The sequence below is a fragment of the Cibotium barometz genome, chromosome 37, assembly GCF_041138505.1.
Source record: "Cibotium barometz isolate CiBa-2024 chromosome 37, ASM4113850v1, whole genome shotgun sequence".
Lineage (NCBI taxonomy): Eukaryota > Viridiplantae > Streptophyta > Polypodiopsida > Cyatheales > Cibotiaceae > Cibotium > Cibotium barometz.
This window is the reverse complement of record NC_141082.1, coordinates 23,909,323-23,928,976: the sequence shown is the minus strand read 5'-3', so window position 1 is coordinate 23,928,976 and position 19,654 is coordinate 23,909,323. Positions and strand designations below refer to the sequence as shown.

At 42.9% G+C, this 19,654-nt stretch overlaps 1 protein-coding gene across 3 annotated transcripts in view; it reads right to left on the bottom strand.

The window, feature by feature from the left end:
• The window catches only part of LOC147617089 (uncharacterized), a 35,119-nt gene extending 19,621 nt beyond the window's left edge, over positions 1–15,498 (bottom strand). The window contains exons 1-11 of one of the 3 annotated variants that reach the window (XM_086776694.1): positions 15,340–15,498; positions 15,177–15,219; positions 15,018–15,067; positions 13,511–13,604; positions 13,243–13,421; positions 11,548–11,598; positions 4,191–4,247; positions 3,975–4,095; positions 3,737–3,803; positions 3,611–3,652; positions 3,378–3,483 (exon numbers count right to left, since the gene is read on the bottom strand). In XM_086776694.1, coding sequence (XP_086632820.1) covers positions 3,378–3,483; positions 3,611–3,652; positions 3,737–3,803; positions 3,975–4,095; positions 4,191–4,247; positions 11,548–11,598; positions 13,243–13,421; positions 13,511–13,604; positions 15,018–15,067; positions 15,177–15,219; positions 15,340–15,390 — 861 coding nt within the window. In that variant the 5' untranslated portion in view covers positions 15,391–15,498. Of the gene's footprint in view, positions 1–3,377; positions 3,484–3,610; positions 3,653–3,736; positions 3,804–3,974; positions 4,096–4,190; positions 4,248–11,547; positions 11,599–13,242; positions 13,422–13,510; positions 13,605–15,017; positions 15,068–15,176 lie in introns of all 3 variants that reach the window. The other 2 variants (XM_086776696.1, XM_086776695.1) reach the window with 2 other exon arrangements.
• Between the last annotated feature and the right edge of the window lie 4,156 nt (positions 15,499–19,654).

Sequence of the window (19,654 nt, the reverse complement as noted above, 5' to 3'; positions counted from 1 at the left end):
TCTTTGATTACCAGTGGCAGGCTCAGCACCATCACGTGGGAGGAGCTTGTGCCCATGGTCTTGGACCAGGAGAAACGATTCACAAACCCTCCTCAGGGTGGAGGTTCGGAGGCCTTAACTGACCAACGGTCGAAAGGCCGTAACACGGGCAAAGGGAAGGCTTCATCGGAGAAGTCTTCATAGAAGAAGTCCGTTACTGACCGCGAGAAACTAAAGGCAGAGAGGACCTGTAATGATTGTGGCGAGAAAGGTTTCTATTGGAGGCAATGTCCCAAGCGGAAGACCGAGAAGGGTGAAGATTCCTCAGCAGCAATCATGAAGACTCCGGCTTTGCACCTGGAGGTGATGGACACCAATGTTTCATTTTCTTCAGGCAGGGAGGAGGTTGGAGGATTCTCCGCAACGGATACTCGGGAGTGGATTCTAGACAGTGGTGCTTCCAGGCACATGACTCCTTCCCGTTCAGATTTACAGGACCTCTGCAGGTATTCTGGTCACATGATACATCCACTATCCCAGTTCACAGTGAGGGCAGGTTGGAGATAGTTCCCGATGGCAGAGGGGGGAAGCATTCCTCCCAGGTGTTGTATGTTCCGTCACTTAGTTTTCATCTCTTGTCAGTGCATCAGGTTTGCAAGACTGGCGTACGGGTGGAGTTTGATGAGCATTTTGTTGCTCTCCAGGACAAAGCAACAGGCCAGGTAGTTTGGGAAGGCGGAGTGGAGAATGGAGTTTACAAGCTTTCAGCACTCTCTCTCCCAAGTCCTCAGGTTTGTGATGAGTGGCAGTCTGGTAATGGCCACTTAGCTTATGCCATTCGTCTCTATGGAATCATACACTTTAATCCAATATGGATAATGATTTTCTATCAATGGCCAAAACGCCTATAAGATTTCATCTATGATGGATATTATTGGCTTATCTAGATATGTTTTGATTATCTCTTGACTCAAATCATGTGTGCATATACTTGGTTTGTCACATGCACGGAAGCTCTGTGTCTTCTTTCAGCCCTAAGTAATTGAACAAGAACCTTGATGCAAATCACCAACTAAGACTAAGAGAGAGATAGCTGTATATTCAGTATATTATATAGTACAAAAGACTGCACAAAACCTGTGGTCTTTGGCCTTCCAAAAGAGGTAATCTAAAGGCCTTCTAATGCTTGATTCTTGACCTGCCCAAAAAGGGTCGGATGCCCTACAAATGAACAATGACTTGCCTTTATAGGCTCTTGGAGGCTATTCTACACCATCTGCTGGCTGGTATTGCCATTGTAAAAGCCTCTTGCTACATAATATGATGTTCATTGTCTGATGTCTCTCTCTCTTTGCCTCTCTCCCTCTCTTTTGCTTCCGCATTGTACAACTTTATCAGGAGTCATATATCATGATCGTGTATGGGAAAATACTTGTATGCCGGTTGTCATGTGCACCCACTCTTCTAAGAAAGATCTTTTAAGTGTTGTGTACCTGAGGCTAACCTAGGGGTTAAATTGGTAATCTAGGGGTTAGTTTAGCTAATCTGTGGGTTAGGGGACCCAAAAGATTAGAAAGGAGATTGATTATAGCGATTAAGGCTCATAAGTTAATAATCCCATAAGTTTTAGCTTTTTATAAATTATAAGTGACTATAAGGCAAGATGGTATGTGTCTAGACCATGGATGCAATCCACTCTTGATAGTCCATCCTGGAGGCACACCGTCTACCGATGGCCCCTTAGTTAAGTCCTAGTAGTATGGGACGCCAAGGCTGGCTGATGTGAGTCTATGGACAGAGCCTTAGCCGAGATCCTGTGTTGTATTGGATCTATGGTTGAGTGGTGACCGGAAACCTAATCTAGATCAATCTTGTGATTGTCCCATGTTTCAAGAGTCCTTGGAAGGATTCTAACGCAAGAATCCCTATCAGTTGGTATTACAGCTACCCTAAACCAACAGAGAACAAAGAGGTGATACACGCAATGTAAGCTTTCTGGTCTGCTTTTCTAGGGTTTCGTGTGAAACAGGTATGTCCCTGAATCTTTCTCATTAGTGTTTGATGCATACTCAGATTTGAAGGTATAATGTACTCGCTTTTGCTTTCATGAAGTCACCTAGAGGAGGTAGATAAAGGGTCCCCGCTTTTGCATGACCGCGGCCGCCACTGATTGACTAGCGAGAGGCCACACCTCCCTAGCCTGTCTAGAGAGACAGTGTTTCCATGCCCACTTCCAGGAGCCTCGTTTTTGACACTTTGGTGGTGCAATTTTTTGGGGACTAAGGATAGGTAAGGCTACCTGGAAGAGCATAAAGAAGCTACAGGTGATGATGTCACGTATGATGAGAAGTAAGCCATTGGTACCACATAAGGGTGTACTAGCAAAGTTTTGGGCTCCGTCTTTACTTGGATAGTGCCGGCCATGGCTGAAAAAATGAGCTAGCATCCTTTGATGTGTGTGGATATCCCAAATTCTTCCCAGGCTACCGCTGTCTCAATATGAAAAAGCCAGGCTTTGCATATGAACAATGCCCTCATATGGCCACTACTTTGATAACCTATAGACGGCAACCCCATGTTTGGGTAAGCCCTTCATGAGACTAACCGGCACAGAAATGGTGGTATTTCAGAACACAACCTTCAACTGAGGGGATTAGCTTAGACTTGACTGATGACAACGAATTCTGTCACCAACATAACTGTAACAACAGCATGGGTGGAAGACACAATCTACCCTGAGACGGCATTTATTGTGTTAATAATAGTTAGAAAACAAGCGATAAGTCGGACAGATTAATTTGGTCCCTCCCCACCTCCCCCAAAGACCTTATCATCTTCATAATTCTATCATTTATGACAGCAAACAATCTTGGCGTCTCCAAATCCCACACCTAACACAAACCAGCGACTTGTGTGCCTTTATGACAGCCTACACGTTACTATCTCAGTATTTCCCATCTAACCCAGTGTGTGAAGAATATTAACCATCATTTTTAGAGCTCTAGGTGTAAAGGAGAGGGATCTAACTTAAGTCAGGTGCCTCAGTGTAAGTGGAGGTGTTCCCCACCAACACGGCACAATCCCAAGGCCCAAACTCGGTTGGGTTCACCTCTACAAACCCCACAAGGGGCCACCATAACTTGAAGACAGCAAACCGCCTAACTCCTCCCACGGGGCGCCGGGGGGGGGGGGGGGGGGGGGGGGGGGGGGGGAGGGTTTTGGGGGGGGAGCGTGGTTTGTTCTGTGTTTGTTGTTGTAAAGGTTAGTATTACCTTGGAACTACCCCATTTGCCACATGGAACACAAACAAAAACAGAAGCCTTTACTGGTTGTGAGATAAGAAAAAACGCATCTTTGTAATTTACTAAACTATGGAGACGTCACTTTGATTTCTTTACCATGACGTAGCGGGGTTTGTCTTCTGGCAATCCCGCAGTACATTGTGCAACAACTCTCCAAAAAGAGTCTTTCTCTTCTCCACCTGCAAGCCCCCCAATAGCATACCTATTGGGAAAAAGTTAGCATATGAGTATGTGACGCAAAAACCAAGCAGACCGAAGTGAAAGCTCTTCCCCACAACTCAGCCAAAGCACTGCACTGTTCAAGAGCATAAAGGATCCCACACACTTACCCCGGCAGATTATGTGCCACCAGACCCTTAACGCAAATTTCTCTGCAGAAAACATCACACAATCCCCATTGAATTACACCACATAGCAAGATTTAGCATTTCCTGTAATTATATATTGTAATTCACCTGAGATGTGGATCCAAGCCTCCCTGGACAATCCCAAACAAGTTCTGTTCCAATGGTCTTTTATGTGCTGCCAAAGTCAAACAAATAAATAGAATAAATATCTGCATATTGAGAGATCACAACACAGGGCAAGGACGAGGACCCGGTAACATAAAGTACCAATTATATTTAATACGTGTGTACAAAAGTTCTACAGCTTGATTGGCACGTCACAGCCCCATTGAGAGAGCACACACACCATTGATGCAGCGCTCAATCCACCGAAGAGTTCGGTGCATTGCTTCCTCAACCCTAGGACCTGTGGTAGTAGTCTTCACAACATCATCTAAAGCCATAATTATGTCCGCCCCAATTTTGTTCTGCAAGTTATCTAGCTATATTCAGGATGACCAGAAACAATGATTGAAAGAGATTGCAGAAAAATAGGTAAATTATTTGATAAACTCAAGCTAACCTGAATAGTGATCGATTCTTCTGGAGTTAGAAGCATTGGCTTTCCATCCACAGGCGACTGCAAAGTTGAACTTCAATCAGTATCCAGGCATATCCTGTCTCAAAGATCGAATGGTTACATTAATCACAATCAAACACAATAAGGTTCACAAAACCGAAGGTTTGACCTGACAAATTTGACACTTGAGAACATAATCTTCTACATACCCTTTCATCTTTGGCCAATAAAAAGTGTGTTTCACTAACGATAGTGTCATGTGTACCCCAAGGTGTCCAGCAGAAGGGGCATCATGACACTCCTTAAGAATCTTGGACCTAATGTCCAGGATTTGTGGTACACAAATTTTGTCATTACGGAATAGTAAACCATTCCGAATCATCCACTGGCCTCCTGCAGCCTGAATGGTAGATTGCTCAGTCATTGAGTCTTGGTCAATCAATGAGCTCCCGTCCTGGATCTTCTGCCAAAATGGACCAAAATAACTATCAGTCTTGCAAAGCCCTCTCAATGACTGAAATAAGTCAGTAGAAATCTCGGTGAACGACAAAGTATTCACCTCTCTAATTCGACTAAGCGCATCTGCAACACTATTTATAAACCCTTTCCGATAACGGATCTCAAAATCAAAATCTTGCATTAATTTAATCCAACGAGCTTTCCTTCCTCTCAAATCATCCGCATCATACACATACTTGATTGACTAATGATCAGTCAATACCAATCATCAGTCAATACCACAAACTTGGAGCCATATAAATAATGTCTCCAAACCTTGAGAGCATGAATCACAGCATAAAGCTCCTTAAAGGTTGGCCAACGAGATTGAGTGTCGTCTAGCTTTTTACTTTCAAAAGCAACCGGTCTACCATCTTGAAATAGAGCAGCCCCGATAGCATAGTCACTGGCATCAGTTTCAAGAACATAAGGCCGACTAGGATCAAGTAATGCTAAGATAGGTGCTTCCTTGACTTTATCTTTCAAAAGTCTGAAGGCCATATCCAAATCGTTATTCCAAGTGATAGGCTGATTTGACTTACGTCCACGGCCTTTCAATAAGTCGGTCATCGGTAGTGTGAGCTGAGAGTACTCCCGCACAAATTTCCAAAGAAAAACAACAAAACCGAGAAAAGAACGAATTTGTTTCACTGTTCGCGGTATAGGCCAGTCCAGAACCTTCTGAACTCGATCATAGTCAATGCCTGCTCAATCCATCTCTAGTGATTTTGTGTCCCAAGTAAATGATTTCTGTCATAAAGAACTCACATTTACTTAACTTAGCATATAGTCGATTCTGTCTTAAAATAGATAAGACAATCGTGAGGTGTCTAACATGATCCTCAAGAGTACGACTATATATCAAAATATCATCCAGGAACACCACCACAAATTTTCTCAAATGTTCACGAAAAAGATCGTTCATCATTTGCTGAAAAGTGACTGGAGCATTGGTTAACCCAAAAGGTAATACGAGAAACTCGTAATGGCCATACCTAGTCCGAAAGGCGGTTCTTTCGACATGCCTTTCATGAATACGTATCTGGTGATAGCCAGTACGTAAATCTATCTTCGTGAAATATTTCGCTCCTGCTAACCGGTCAATCACGTCATCTGATCTAGGGAGAGGATAACGGTTCTTAATGGTCAGCTTGTTCAATCTCTTGTAATCTATACACATTCGCCAGGTGTTGTCCTTCTTTCTCCTAAGCAACACAGGTGCACCCCAAGGTGATTTACTTGGACGAATCTGGCCCATCCTCAAATAATCTTCGAATTGTTTAGCCAACTCATCTTCCTCAGCTTGGCTCATCCTGTAAGGTGGAATACTGACAAAATGAGCACCAGGGATCAAGTCAATACGATGATCTACTGCCCGTCCAGGTGGTAAACCCGATGGCAGTTCCTTAGGAAATACGTCTTGAAACGAATCAAGTATCTTCTATAATTCTTTGCTTTCAAACACACTTAATTCATTGACATCCATGGAAGGTATGAGTGGAATCAATACACAATGGAAAGCGGTATACAAAGAAGAATCCGTTATATTTCCAAAATCAATTGTATTTACAAGAGGTCCCTGAGAGGGATGTACACAATCACCTAAAATACTATACTTGGTGTCCCTATGCTAAAAAGAAAAAATATGACTAGACCAATCGATCTGGACTTGAAGAGTCTTAAACCACTCAATCTCTAATAACAAGTCTACATTTTCTAGGTGCATTACATAGCATTCCAAAGTATCTTTGTAGTCCTGAATCTGGATTGGAAGCATCTCCACCTTTCGATCTCATACTTGCCTTCCCGCAGGTAGGCGTACCTCATAGGTATGATCGCTGGGTGTCATATCAAGACTCAATTTCTGCACAAGTTTGTAGTTAACAAAGAAGTGTGAGCTGCCAGGGTCTAGAAGAATGTGAATCTTATGGCCATTCACTTCTCCATAAACGCGGAGAAGATCATGCAAGCCAAATACTTTAGAGTTGAACAGACAATCAGAACAAGTACTAGGGCGAGAAAGTACAGTAATTGACGTACCTGTCAAAGACAACTGGTTAGCTACCTTTGGCTTGGGTCTTGCGTTTGTCTTGGCACCCTTTTGCTTTGGGCACTCGTTACGCATGTGTCCTTTTTCTTCGCAGATAAAACAACGTCCTTCCTTCTTAAGCTTTAAAGCCCTAAGGAGTCGTTTCTTCTTCGCTGGTGTCGAACTTGAATTCTTCGAAGGTTGGTCCGAAGACTTTCCTTCAGTCGTGTTAGCCATAGGTGCAGAGAACTTTCTTTTATGCTTGTTCCCCTGCTCGGTAACAGGTTTCGACTTGGAAGAGACCATTGTATCATCATAGATACGAGCTGAATGAATGGCTTTGTCCAATGTTTTGCATTTGTTATTTTTAACCTGTAAACGGTATGAGTCTAGTAGACCAGCTACAAAGAACCCCAAAAGAGTAGTGGGATCCATCTTTGTAGCTTTCATCTGCAAGTCCCTAAACTTCTGGAGGTAGACCTCATAAGTGAGGTGCTGCGAGGTCATGGTCAAAGCTGAAAACCGGGCAACATCATAATCATCCTCTTTCTTGAGGAATTCCTTCTTAAAGACGTCTTCGAATTGTGCCCAAATTGTTGGCTTAGGGTTGAGTTCCTTCAACATCATAATCATCCTCTTTCTTGAGGAATTCCTTCTTGAAGACGTCTTCAAATTGTGCCCAAATTGTTGGCTTAGGGTTGAGTTCCTTCCACCAAAGCAAAGCTTTGCCGGAGAGGAAACATGCTGCTAACTGGATCCTTTTTCATCATGATATGGATGAAACTGAAAGTGAACTTGCCACTTATGTAGCCAAGTGTCCACGATCTCCTTGGTACGCTCCTTATGCTCGCCCCTGAACTGTTCCGGAGTAATGTTGGGGCCTAAAGCAGAAGCCAAGGTATCCATACCCGATAGAGTAGAGAGGGTAGTGGTCAAGAGAGCTTTGGAGTTTTGCAAAGCGTGCATCTGGGCTGCAATTTGTGCCTGACGTTCTGACGAAGAAGCTTCGAGAGCTACTTTGAACTCTTGGAAATCTGATTTTGACACATAATCATCAAAAAGATCGGCATCAGTATCTTCCGTAGCCGGCAAGCCTTCGCGTTCGATAAGAGGCTCCAACTCTGATTCTTGGGTCGACATCGTGAAGAAGACAAGGGGAGAGAAAATTCGATCTTTGCACAATAAAAGTGCAAGGGAACTTGAGAGCTTGAGAGCTTGAAAACTTGAGAGATGTGTGGCAAGAAGCCCACTTAAGGGGTTTATATAGCCTGCCCCAAAAGCTACTTAAGCTTTTGCTTTTGTGTTTTTATATATATATATATATATATATATATATATATATATATATATATATATATATATATATATTCTGCTTTCTTTTAAAAAAAACACCTTTAAACCTTGGAGGGGAGTTTTAAACTTTTTTAAAAAAATTAATCCAAAAAAAAGCACCTCAAATCGGCAAAGGCTTTCTTTGTTTTTCTTTTCTCATCCCTCCTGGATTTAGCGCCGCTGGCATGCTGTCTGCAAACGTCATCCACGTTGCTGCTGTCGCCGACTGCTGCCGGTGCTTGCCTTCCTGCCGGCGCCTGTGTGCGCACAGGTGGCCTGCGCCAGCCTCGCGTAGGCCTGGCCACAAGGCGGCGTGGGCCTGGGCACCTGCCTGGCTTGGGCGCATGGCCTGGCGTGGACGCCTGGCCTGGCCTGGGCGCCTGCGCTAGGCTGCGTAGGCCTGGCTACGTAGGCCTAGGCACCCGCCAACCTGCTGGCCGCCTGGGTAGGCCTGGCCACAAGCCAACATGGGCTTGGGCTTGGGTGCCTGCCCGCATGTGTGCCCGCATGCAACACGTCACGACCAGCAGCTCTTCACGACCAGCACTGCAACGTTCGCCTCTCTCTCTCTCTCTCTCTCTCTCTCTCTCTCTCTCATACGTGCAACCAAAAGCAAACGAACATGCTTTTTTTCTGTTTTCTCTCTCGACTCGTTCATGCGACTGCACAAACTCGAATCTTCAGCCTTCTTCTTGCAAAGCAAACGATCCTACTTAGACTACCATCTCCATCATCATGGGTTCCTTTGATTAAAAAAAACACATACTGAATCTGAAACAGCAGTATGCACAGAAAAAACAGCAAGTTTTTTGAACACATACCTTTCTTCGACCTCATCTTCTCTACCTACCGACTTGCTCGTTCACGAGGCATGCTATGATACCACTGTCAAATCCCCAAGGATCTCCTCGTGATCGTTCCTGGTACGAGACTTGAATCCTGCAAACAAGAAGCAAACAACACGGGGGTGCAAGCCTAACTCACCTCCCAACCATGACAGCCGTGGGCAAGCCCACAGTCTTGGCTGTCCCCACCGAGCCACGAGCTGAGCTAACTAGGTTGACGTACCGACCAATCTCCACCTCGCGACGTCCCATACCGCCATGAAGCTGCCCTCGCGGGCCTCGAGATTGCTGCCGGCCTCGGCTGCGTAAAGCAGGTGCACGTCTGCACTAGATCCAGGCTCCAAGACCATAGAGCTCTCACAAACTCGCAAGACTCTCTATATGACTAATGACTAACCTTGGCCACCCTTTTATAGGCTCTTGGCCGGTCATCGGGCGTCCACACTTGGCACCCACCCGTTAGTCTATCCCTAACTCAGCTCGCCAATCAGCCTACCTAGCTCCAAGCTTCCCCAAACCTCGAAGCTAGTCTTGCATGCGTGTAGCACACGGTAGATACACACCGTGCACATGACAGATCTGGAGCCGCCTAGTGCACCGGATGGTATAAGGGGGTGGCGGTATATGATCTGAAGCGTGTGCAGTCTCATGGTATCTCCCTTGGGCCCAAACTTTTGGGGAGGGGGGGCCTAGCAGGAGATGGAAGCCTGCAAACGGCATCCCCCCATGGTCCCCTGGTGGTTGGCTGCCAGTTGGCTCCTGTTGTGTGCGCTTGCCTGGTCATGGGCGATTGGTCGTGGCAACTGCTGCAGGTTCCTAGATGGTATCTGAGCCAGGTCCTAGTAGATCCCTGGTCTCCCGGTTCGTGTGGTGCGATTTGTAACACGCGGAAGCTCTGGGAGTCTTCTTTCAACCCTAAACACTCTTGGAAACCATCTGATGCAAAACGCAGATATAGAGAGAGAGTAGAGAGAGAGATGTGCTGGAAATTCAGTATATTCATATGGTACAAAAAGGTACTTCTACTACAGCCATAGTCTGCCTTGTACAAAAGGTGGTGAACACCCAAAATCCTGTCCTAAACTAGGACCCTAATGATCCACTCCATAAAGGAATGAATGACTCAATCTATAAGCACACTTGCCCTTTTATAGTTTTTCTTGGACACTTGGTAGACTGGCCGATTGCTGGTCGGCCAGTCTTAAATGCATTAACTGCTCTTTAACGCAGCCGACTGGTCCTCCTCCTTGCGCTTGCTGCTACCCCTGTACTCTGGTTCAGCCGACCACTTCTGTGAGAAGCCGACAGCCTTGTGTGCAGCCAGCAACACCTGCCGACAGCCATCTGATCTTCAGCTTGCTCTCCACGTCTTTCTCCAGTCGTCACTGCAAAAAGTGCTCTGTGCTCTATCATCCTGGTTCTACCTGGTTCATACTCTTTATCTGGCTGCCTCTTCTGGATCAGCACCTGAGATTGTCCATGGCATTTATCATGCACGACATGATTGGAAGAGGGTGTCAAATCACTGATGATGTTGAGAGCTGCCACGTGGATCTGGGATCACCTAGGTATCCCATATGCAACGGATGGTATAAGGGGGTGGCAGTCTCATGATATCTCCAGCATCCCCCCATAGCCCCCTGGTGGTTGCTGGTGGTAGGCTCCTGTTGTGCACTTGCCTGGTTGTGCTGGCAATAGGCTCCTGTTGTACACTTTCTTGGTCATCCTATGAAGGTGAGGGTGCTTGGACGTGGCAACCCTACAGTAGGTTCCTATATAAGGCCAGATGAATCTGAACTTACGAATAATTTTAAAAGAAAGAAGAGAATCACCAAAAACAAACCAAAAAATAAAATAAAAGGCTTAATAGAGACAACTGAGAAAAAAAATAATAATAATAGTAATAATAACTTGCAAAAATAGACAAATACATAACTAAATCACACACGCCCACATACACACACACGAATTCTTTATTGAACCACAACAAAAGAATTTCTAACAAACAAGTTAAACAAATTTTTAATGACTAATTAGCAAAACAAACTTTAAATAACTAATTCACTAAAACAAAACAAGTAAAGACAAGAATACAAAAAGTGCGAGCTTTACCTCAAAGATTGTCCAATCATGAAGTATAAGATCATCAACTTCATCATGCATAGTATGGACTAGGTGCTACAACATCCCTACTCACGTCCTCAGCGCCCCAAAGTAGGTGCAAGTTTACATATTTAAAAAATTGTCCTAACCAAGAGGACACAATTTTTATACAAAGACCAACAAGCTGAGTTTCTATCACTTCTCCAGAGGTGAAGGGCAATTAGCCTAGCAAGCCCCCCTCATAAAAAGAGGGCAGCGTGCTGATGAGGCCAACGAGCTGAGTTCCTACATTTTCAGACGCTTATAAAGGCAATCAACCTCGCAAGCCCCCCTTATAAAAAGAGGGCATCTTTGCTCACCAGCAGGTAGCGTGCTGATGATAGTTTAAGGATCCATCATCCCAATGCATATGCCCAAGATCAAACCCTCCCTAGTCTATGGCCATAAGCACCCTATGGCTAAAATATATAACACTCACACAAATACAAGGCACTTCCAAACTCATACTGTTTGAGCACTCAATTGGTGAAATTGACAAAAAAAGCATGCATACCTGGAAAGTTACCCCTTCTTCTGTGATGTCTGCTAAATGCAAAAGAGAAACCTGTGGAAAAAAAGGGTAATTTCAATGCAAGTCAAACACAGTTGGCTTCCTCCTCCATATAATGAAAACATTCATAAATTTCAAGAGGAAATGTTGAGTATAAAATCAAAGACATGGATAAAATAACACACAAAACCACCATCACATTGCTTCAAACCATGAACTCAAACGAGCATATGCATAGAAAGCACAACCCCCTCCCCTTCCCCCGAATGTCACATGCATTAATCACTTCCTTCAATATTTAATGGTATACTTATATAGGATTGGCAAGATTGAGGGCATGAGTTGAACCCACCGTCAAAAATCCTATCTAACACTGATGGTTCTTTTAATTTGAGTTTTTAAGGCAAGCATGTTTCTGGCCTTATCTGGGTGCTGTCCAGCATGAGAGTATAATCTCAGGATCAACAAACGCACCCCCCCCCCCCCCGCCCACCCCCCGGCGCGGAAAACAAGATCCTTTATTAGTAAAGCCAAAAACATCTCTAAAACACAGATTACGACCCTCAAATAGAGGTAATGACTAAGACGAACAGGGTAATGGCAATGGAGGGGATTTTGTTCTGGAAATGGTGGAAGCCACGAGCAATTTTTGAAGGGCAGCATGACCAACCCAATGGCCATTATCCAATGTTATGCCATGGTTGAGTTAATGCCAACATGTCAAATTCTTAAGATGAAGTGACCGCTCACCAATCAGGTTTGCATTTTAGATATAGTGGCAAAGTTTGGATCAAAGATGTTGCACATTGAAAACATCAGAGGTGTCCACACACGAGATTATCGTTTGGAATGAAACCAGATATAATGGTGGCTATCACTGCATTGCCAAGCCCCGACCATGAGGAAGGAGCGGAGCTCCCTCCATGGCTTGCCGTTCTCAAAGGGAGACGAGACTACATCTCAGAAGGAAACAATGAGGAGCAGGAGTAAAGACTCAGCAGAGGGGGTTGCAGCAACACCTAGAGGCACTACAGGTTGTGAGTAGCGAGACCTTACAGTGAACCATGGCAAAACCAAGGTCAAGATCTTTAGCACATCACACCCAATTGTATCTAAACATCATTTACATATGCAGGGGATTCAATGGAGATAGGCACATCCTATGTCTACCTCTTGGAATTACCTTCACTACCCCCATTTTCACCATGCATCCAACAACATAGGCCGGGGATATGTTGTCCTGCAGTGATGTAAATGACTTCATTTTGGGGACCAGATCTTGGAGCAGGATTGAGGGGCTTCATATTATGATTTCTCCCACATGATTAGGAGTAAACCATTCCTATCACCCCATCATGCTGGCAGAGTTTGGAGCAGCATCCCTGATAGTAGATGCACTTTTCCAGATAGTGATATTCATATACAATACACATTGGACAGATATAGACTCCCGGAGATGGCTTCGAAGTCGTCCCAACGACTAGCACCACCTCTTGCGTGCGCATGCGCGCGCGCGCGCGTGTGTGTGTGTGTGTGTGTGTGTGTGTGTGAGAGAGAGAGAGAGAGAGAGAGAGAGAGAGAGAGAGAGAGAGAGAATGCTACAAGGTCATGAAAGATAACTATTGCAATCATTTTGTTTCTAATAGTTAGCGTCATCAGATTGTGGAGGTGGATAAAGCATGGTGTGAAAAAAGATACCATTTGAAAACCACCAGAGTCTGTCAATAAGGCTCTTGGCCAATTCATGAAGCTATGCAAGCCACCCAATTCATCAATCAGCTCCGCACCTGGTCGCAATGCTAAATGGTATGTATTACCTAATATTATCTGGCATCCTAGGTCTTCCAATTGTGTATTAGTAAGCCCTTTTATTGTACCTAGCAACATACACAAAACAAATGGTGATTTTTTACATACTAGCAAGAGATATGGATCTCCCACAACTCAATTCAAAAATGAAACCAACCTTGGGTACCAACTGGCATAAATAAAGGAGTTTCACATTGAAAATGAGGTAAAGTAAGGCGAGATGCTCGTGCCCGATTATACTTTGCCAACACCTGCATCAACAAGTGATGTTTTCAGTATATAAATCACCTTATAAAAGACTTAGTCTTTTCATTTCTTTTCTTTTTTAGCATGCTAGGAATAAATAAAGAATGCATCCAAATATTTAAACAACTCCACGCAGACAATCAAAATGCAAAATGTGGAGACTTCGCATTTGGCAAGCCACTCTAGAGAGGTTACATAGATCAAGAGGTCAAACGAGCCGTGCTAGTGCAAGCATGCCTAGCCCTACGAAAAGACATCCCTCTTGCCCATAAATGCCTTGCAGCACTTTTTTAGAGCTCTCAGAGTCCCCTTGACAACCTTGCGAGAGAGACCTGTGAAGGGTTTGAGCAACACCCACTTATTGCACAGCTGGTTTGTGAAACAAGCCAAGGTTGGTTGTCCTTTGGAGCCTTTCTTGATCTGTCGATGTGCTTTTGGACACCTTAATCCACACAAACAAATTCTCCAAGCTTGTGCTTTGCCCTGCTCTCAAGCTGAGCCTGAAACTGCTAATGCTTTGTTATGTACTATTTCCCCATTACTGATCATTTTTTCTCGCTGCAGCAGCAGAACAAAGTAAATTGAATCCAACTTATGGTGCAACTACAGTACACAATACTGCCATATGCTCCAAGCAGGATGTGTTACATATGTGAAAATGTAGCTGGGGATTAGCAATCATACTTATGGAAAGGCTTTATCATCCCAGGAGAATATTGAGCTAATATAAGGAGCTATTTAAGTGAACCAAGAGGTTCATGATCGGTTGACAAATAACTTGTGTGGGGCCTAGGACTCAAGATATAGCCCAAAGGTGGGTCAAAGGACTGCCAAGATTTGTAGGATGGTACCATTTGTGGTATGGGACAAGTACGGTGGTGGTTAACTGTGAGATGGTCTAGAGACCTTAAGGCCTTATGCAGGGTTCATGCTCTCCATATGCTCAGAAATCAAGTTACCAAATGTCATCCATCATAATGTCAACAAAGTTGAAGCCTTGAAAATCAACTGTAGCAATCACTACAAAGCCATCTGTTGTTTCAAATGTGGTAGAGTACAAGCTGTTCCATGTCCTGGTATCAAATGGTGTTGACTATTTTTGTGTGTGATGTTAAAGTGAGTCATGTGCTTGAATGCATATACTTGTTCATGTAGGGCGGTTTGAATGATGTGTAATGTATGTGTCTATATGTGTGTGTGTACGTGCATGTGCATGAGCATCTTTGAGTTTTAAGAGTTCTTTCATTTGGATAGATGGGGGTGTGTGTTTGTGTGCACAGTGGGTGCGTGTGCACGTGGGCGTGGGGCATGGGCGTGATTTGACTTAGAGGTGTATACGATCATCTCGTAAAGTTGCACTGATTGATGCCAATTCAGAAAATGCAGAGTACTATGCAACCAAAGAAAGCAAGGAGTACCTCGAATTGCAAGCTCATGTTCTCCGCCCGCCTAGGCAGCAAATTAATCTCTGAAAAAAGGCGCGCGCATGCGCACGCAAGAGGGAGAGTGAGCCTTTAAGTCCGATTAGCATCTAGGATACAAAATGGCGAGAGGTTATGGCAAGCAAGAAAGCACACCATGAAAAGCTGTGCATTTCAGCCATGCCGCATTGCGAGCTACCTGCAGAGGCGAAGCTGGAGAAGAGTTTCAGAAGAGGGCGAGCTTTATGTGACGTCCAAAGCATGTTAACATCTGTTGTTGCAGTTGATTTTGCTGATGATGGTGATGAGAGGAGATCACCTTCATGCGGTGGGGGATTGCCGAATGAAGAGGCCCAACAAGCACCATCATGGGCAGGGCGGGAACAAAACACACGCGCCACCAAGACAGACGATTTCGCAAGTTTGTCGTTCTCTGATTGTTAATTAGGGTTTTCCAACCTGTTGGGAGTTTTTATCATATCACGTGCAAAGACTTTCAAAAAAACAGGACTTTTGCACCCCAAAAAATTTTAACTAAAAGTACACATACACATGCAATATCCCACTTCTATGATACCTTGTATGGTTTCACAATAATCAAGCAAGGGCAACGGGCTAAATGGGTTCAGAAGAGGTCTTGGAAAGCAACTCGCTCCTTCTCTTGAATCTGGAGGGTGTGTACTCAAGCCCTACTATCTAGGGAGAGCCTTGCAAAGTTTGGGATTTGTTCTGATAGATGCCTGAGGTGCAAGACTGGCAAGGAAACACTCCTTCATGCTTAATGGGAATGCCCTGTGGGTAGAGTTTTTCGGGTGAAGATTTTTTTTTATCTTCAAGTATTTTTTGCCCTTTAGGGTGGGCTAGAGAACAACACTTATTGGGCTTTCAAGAAGTATCCGCCCGCCGTGAACATGTGAAGGGCCCATGGAACATTGCTTAAGCAAATATGGGCTACGAGATGTGCTACAGGAATGGGTGCTTTAGAGCTGGCCTTCACGGATTTTGGTATAGTTTTTGATTCGGTGATGCTGGCAATTAAATCCCAGAATTGTAACCTGGCATTATTTGTAATCCTGTCTAGAAACATTTTACGAGTGGTTTGATGCTCCCTTGCCTATTGGCAACTAATGTATTTTTCTTTCCTTACTCTATTAATATATAACTCCCATTATTTTTAAAAAAACATGGATGCAAGCATAGTTGTATCACTAGTACTTGGTTTACTTATATCACTAGTGATCATTGTCTTCCGAGTTGTAATCTGATGTCGGTGTAGTTTGTTTTCAATATATTTTTATTATTTATTCATTTTTCTCCCCAAAAAAAAGATATTTCACCAATAATCAAATGTTATTTACAATCTATGTGCTCCACATGAAAATGACATCCATCCAATCATAGAGCACCAAAATTGCGGTACTAAAGAAACAAAATTTTAAAATGTGACAAAATATGATATCATGATATAGTAGCCACTTTTTGTTGAGTCCATGTGTGAACCTCTTTCGTAAAGATCTCACCTGATAAGGCGTACGATTAAGAAACTAACCTCCTCCCAAAAAAGACACATTGCCCCAACCACTAGATTATATCATAATCCAACACAAACACCCTTAGGGATCATTTTGGTATTTACAAACAAGGCACCTTGTTCGTGTATGAATCGAGGGGACTCCTAGACATCATCCTCGTTCTGAACATGTGTGATGAGGTTATCAATTTAGGGCCTAAAAGTATGGGAACCAAACCCCTATCTATCTGGGGGCCAAGTGATGGCTAATCTATCCAAGTAAGTGTTTGCTAATCTATCCAAGTAAGTGTTTGCTAATGCCACACAAAAACCAACAAGTGAGGCAAAAGGAGTTTATGATGGTCCTACACTGAAGTAAAAGAAGTATACTTCGCTAAATCTAGGAAAGACCCTAAGCCAATTTTTATAGTAAAAGGCCTCACTCCAAACCAGAAAGCTAAACGTATTGATCTTCTCAAGGAATATAAGGATTATTTTGCATGGACTTACCATGATATAAAAGGAGTACATGCTGAGGTTGTACAACGCACAATCCCCATGGTACCAAATGCTAAGCCCGCCCATTAGCGACCTTATCCAATGAATCCAAAGTATGTTAACATTGTTAACGAATAGATAGACAAGCTCGTCAAATGTGGATTCATCTATGAGATTAAACATTCGGATTGGGTGTCAGCCATTATGGTTGTGCCTAAAAAGAATGAGAAATTCAAAGTATGTGTCGATCTCAAAAAGGTCAATGCAGTAACGAGATGAGATCATTACCCGTTTGCCGTATTCAGAACATGTACTCAAACGAGTAGCTAGCAAGGAAGCATATAGCTTCCTAGATGGGTATTCAAGATATAACCGAATTTCCATTGCTCCGGAGAATCAAGCTACAACTGCTTTTGTCTCACAAAACATGGAGTTTATGCTTATAAAGTTATGCCATTTGGCTTGACAAATGCAGCAGCCACATTCCAATAGCTTATGAATACGACCTTTAAAGATTTTTCTAAGGACGATTCTTGAAGCTTTCCTAGATGATCTATGCATTCATTCATCATGGAAGGTATTTGAACGATGCAAACTTTATTGTCTATCTCTAAACCCATTCCAATGCTAATTCTAGGTCAAACACGTAGTCATCTTAAGACATATAGTGTCCAAAAATGAGATTTCCACATATGAGAGTAAAATCAAAATTATCTTAGAATTACCCCCACCAACAAACTACAAGGGAGTCCAAAGGTTTGTGGGACATGTAGGCTACTACATGCGATTCATCCTCTTATATGTCGAGATTGCACGTTTCTTGTACAAGCTTCTCATTATATTCGAGTGGACAAAAGAATGCCAACAAGCCTATGACACATTGAAGTAAGCTTTGGCTAGCACTCCCATACTCTGAGTGCCAAATTGGGATGTTATCTTCCATGTGCATATTGATGCTTCGAACTTTGCATTGATGTGTCCTACCCCAACCAAGTGAACATAAAATGGACTACCCTATAAGTTCTGTCGGTCAATAGTTATGTGAGGCTGAAATAAATTATACCACCACGGAGTGTGAAGGTTTAGGAATGGTATATGCCATGAAGAAATTCTGACATTACCTTCTAGCTGATAAATTTGTTTTCTATGCTAATCATAAAGCCTTACTATACCTTGTTAATAAACCTTGCTCCATAGGAAGAATCACTAGGTGGTGGTTGATTCTTCTTGAATTCGACTTCACAGTGGTTGTAAGACCTGGCAAAAAGCATGTCATAGCTGATCATCTATCTCGTGTACCTAATGGTGAAGCACCAATTGGAATAGATGATGATCTACCTGACGCTACACTGTTTAAAGTTGAGGTTATACTAGAGTGGAGTGAAAAAATCATTAACTTTCTAGCTAATGATTTCCCATAGGTAAAGAAGCTAAGGAAAGATCTAGCCAAGAAGTTGCTTAAAGAATTAGAGCCTCATCAAATGCAATTCATCTTTCTTGTTTCTAATTAACTTGCAAGCGTTGTTAGATCGAGGTTACCTAAAGAGATTCTGAAGCTAAACAGTGGATCTTTACATAGATTCAATGGTTTTTGGGTAAGCAAGTCTAGACCAAGGACAAACCTAGTATCAACCATTTAAAATAACAAGGTTAGCTTCTATAAGTTTCTGAGTAGTTGTTCTTTCTTGTATCAGATAAGTTTAAAAGAGCAATAAGATACATGTTTTTTCCCTCCCAAATTTGATGCTTAAGAGACAAATCGAGGCTCTTTTGAAAGAGAAGTACTCGATCTAAGTTATTATAATAAGCTCCAACAAGGGTAAAAGAGATATGATTAACTTAGACAATCTTCATGGGGTAGGTATAGACTCTTGAAGGCATGAGAGGTAGGTATAGATTCTTGAAGAATCATTGAAGGCCTAAGAGTCTATTGCAAAAGAGAATGTTATGCTAGACTTTGGGAAAATGATAAAGGACCAATTAAAGAGAAATATTACTGGTTGATGATGTTATAGAAATCCAAACACCTCAATCACCAATGTTGTATCAACCAAAATAAAATTGGGATAGAACCTCTCTTACACCTTCCCATACCCCTCTTCTTTCTATGTTTTCCCAACAACATATGCCTACATAAAAGGATAGATAAATATCATTAAAAATGCTCAAGCAATCTTTAGTCCATATAGAAAGAAAGGCCACACCTAATAACATAACTTTCCAATCATTATTTCATGATGTAGAACAAAAGATACAAAATAATTTTCTGACCAAACTTGAGTTTATCTCAACCATGTTAAGGGAATTTTAAGATTCTTTTCCACAAGTTCTTTGAACTCTTTAAACTTGCCCAATGCTTCACTTTTCTCTTTCAAGAAGTAAATCCATGTTATCCTACTGAAATCATCAATAAATGTAATGTAGTACCTACTCCCATTTATTGATTGGGTTTGAGTGGGACCCCAAATGTCACTATGCACATCCTCAAGTGGTCTCCTACTCATTTGACTAATTTTGGGAAATGACAATCTTGATTGTTTCCCAAATTGGCATGCATCACAAACATGTGTACTCCCATTGTATTTGAATCTTGGTAGACCACTAACAATGCCCTTTGTTTGCATAG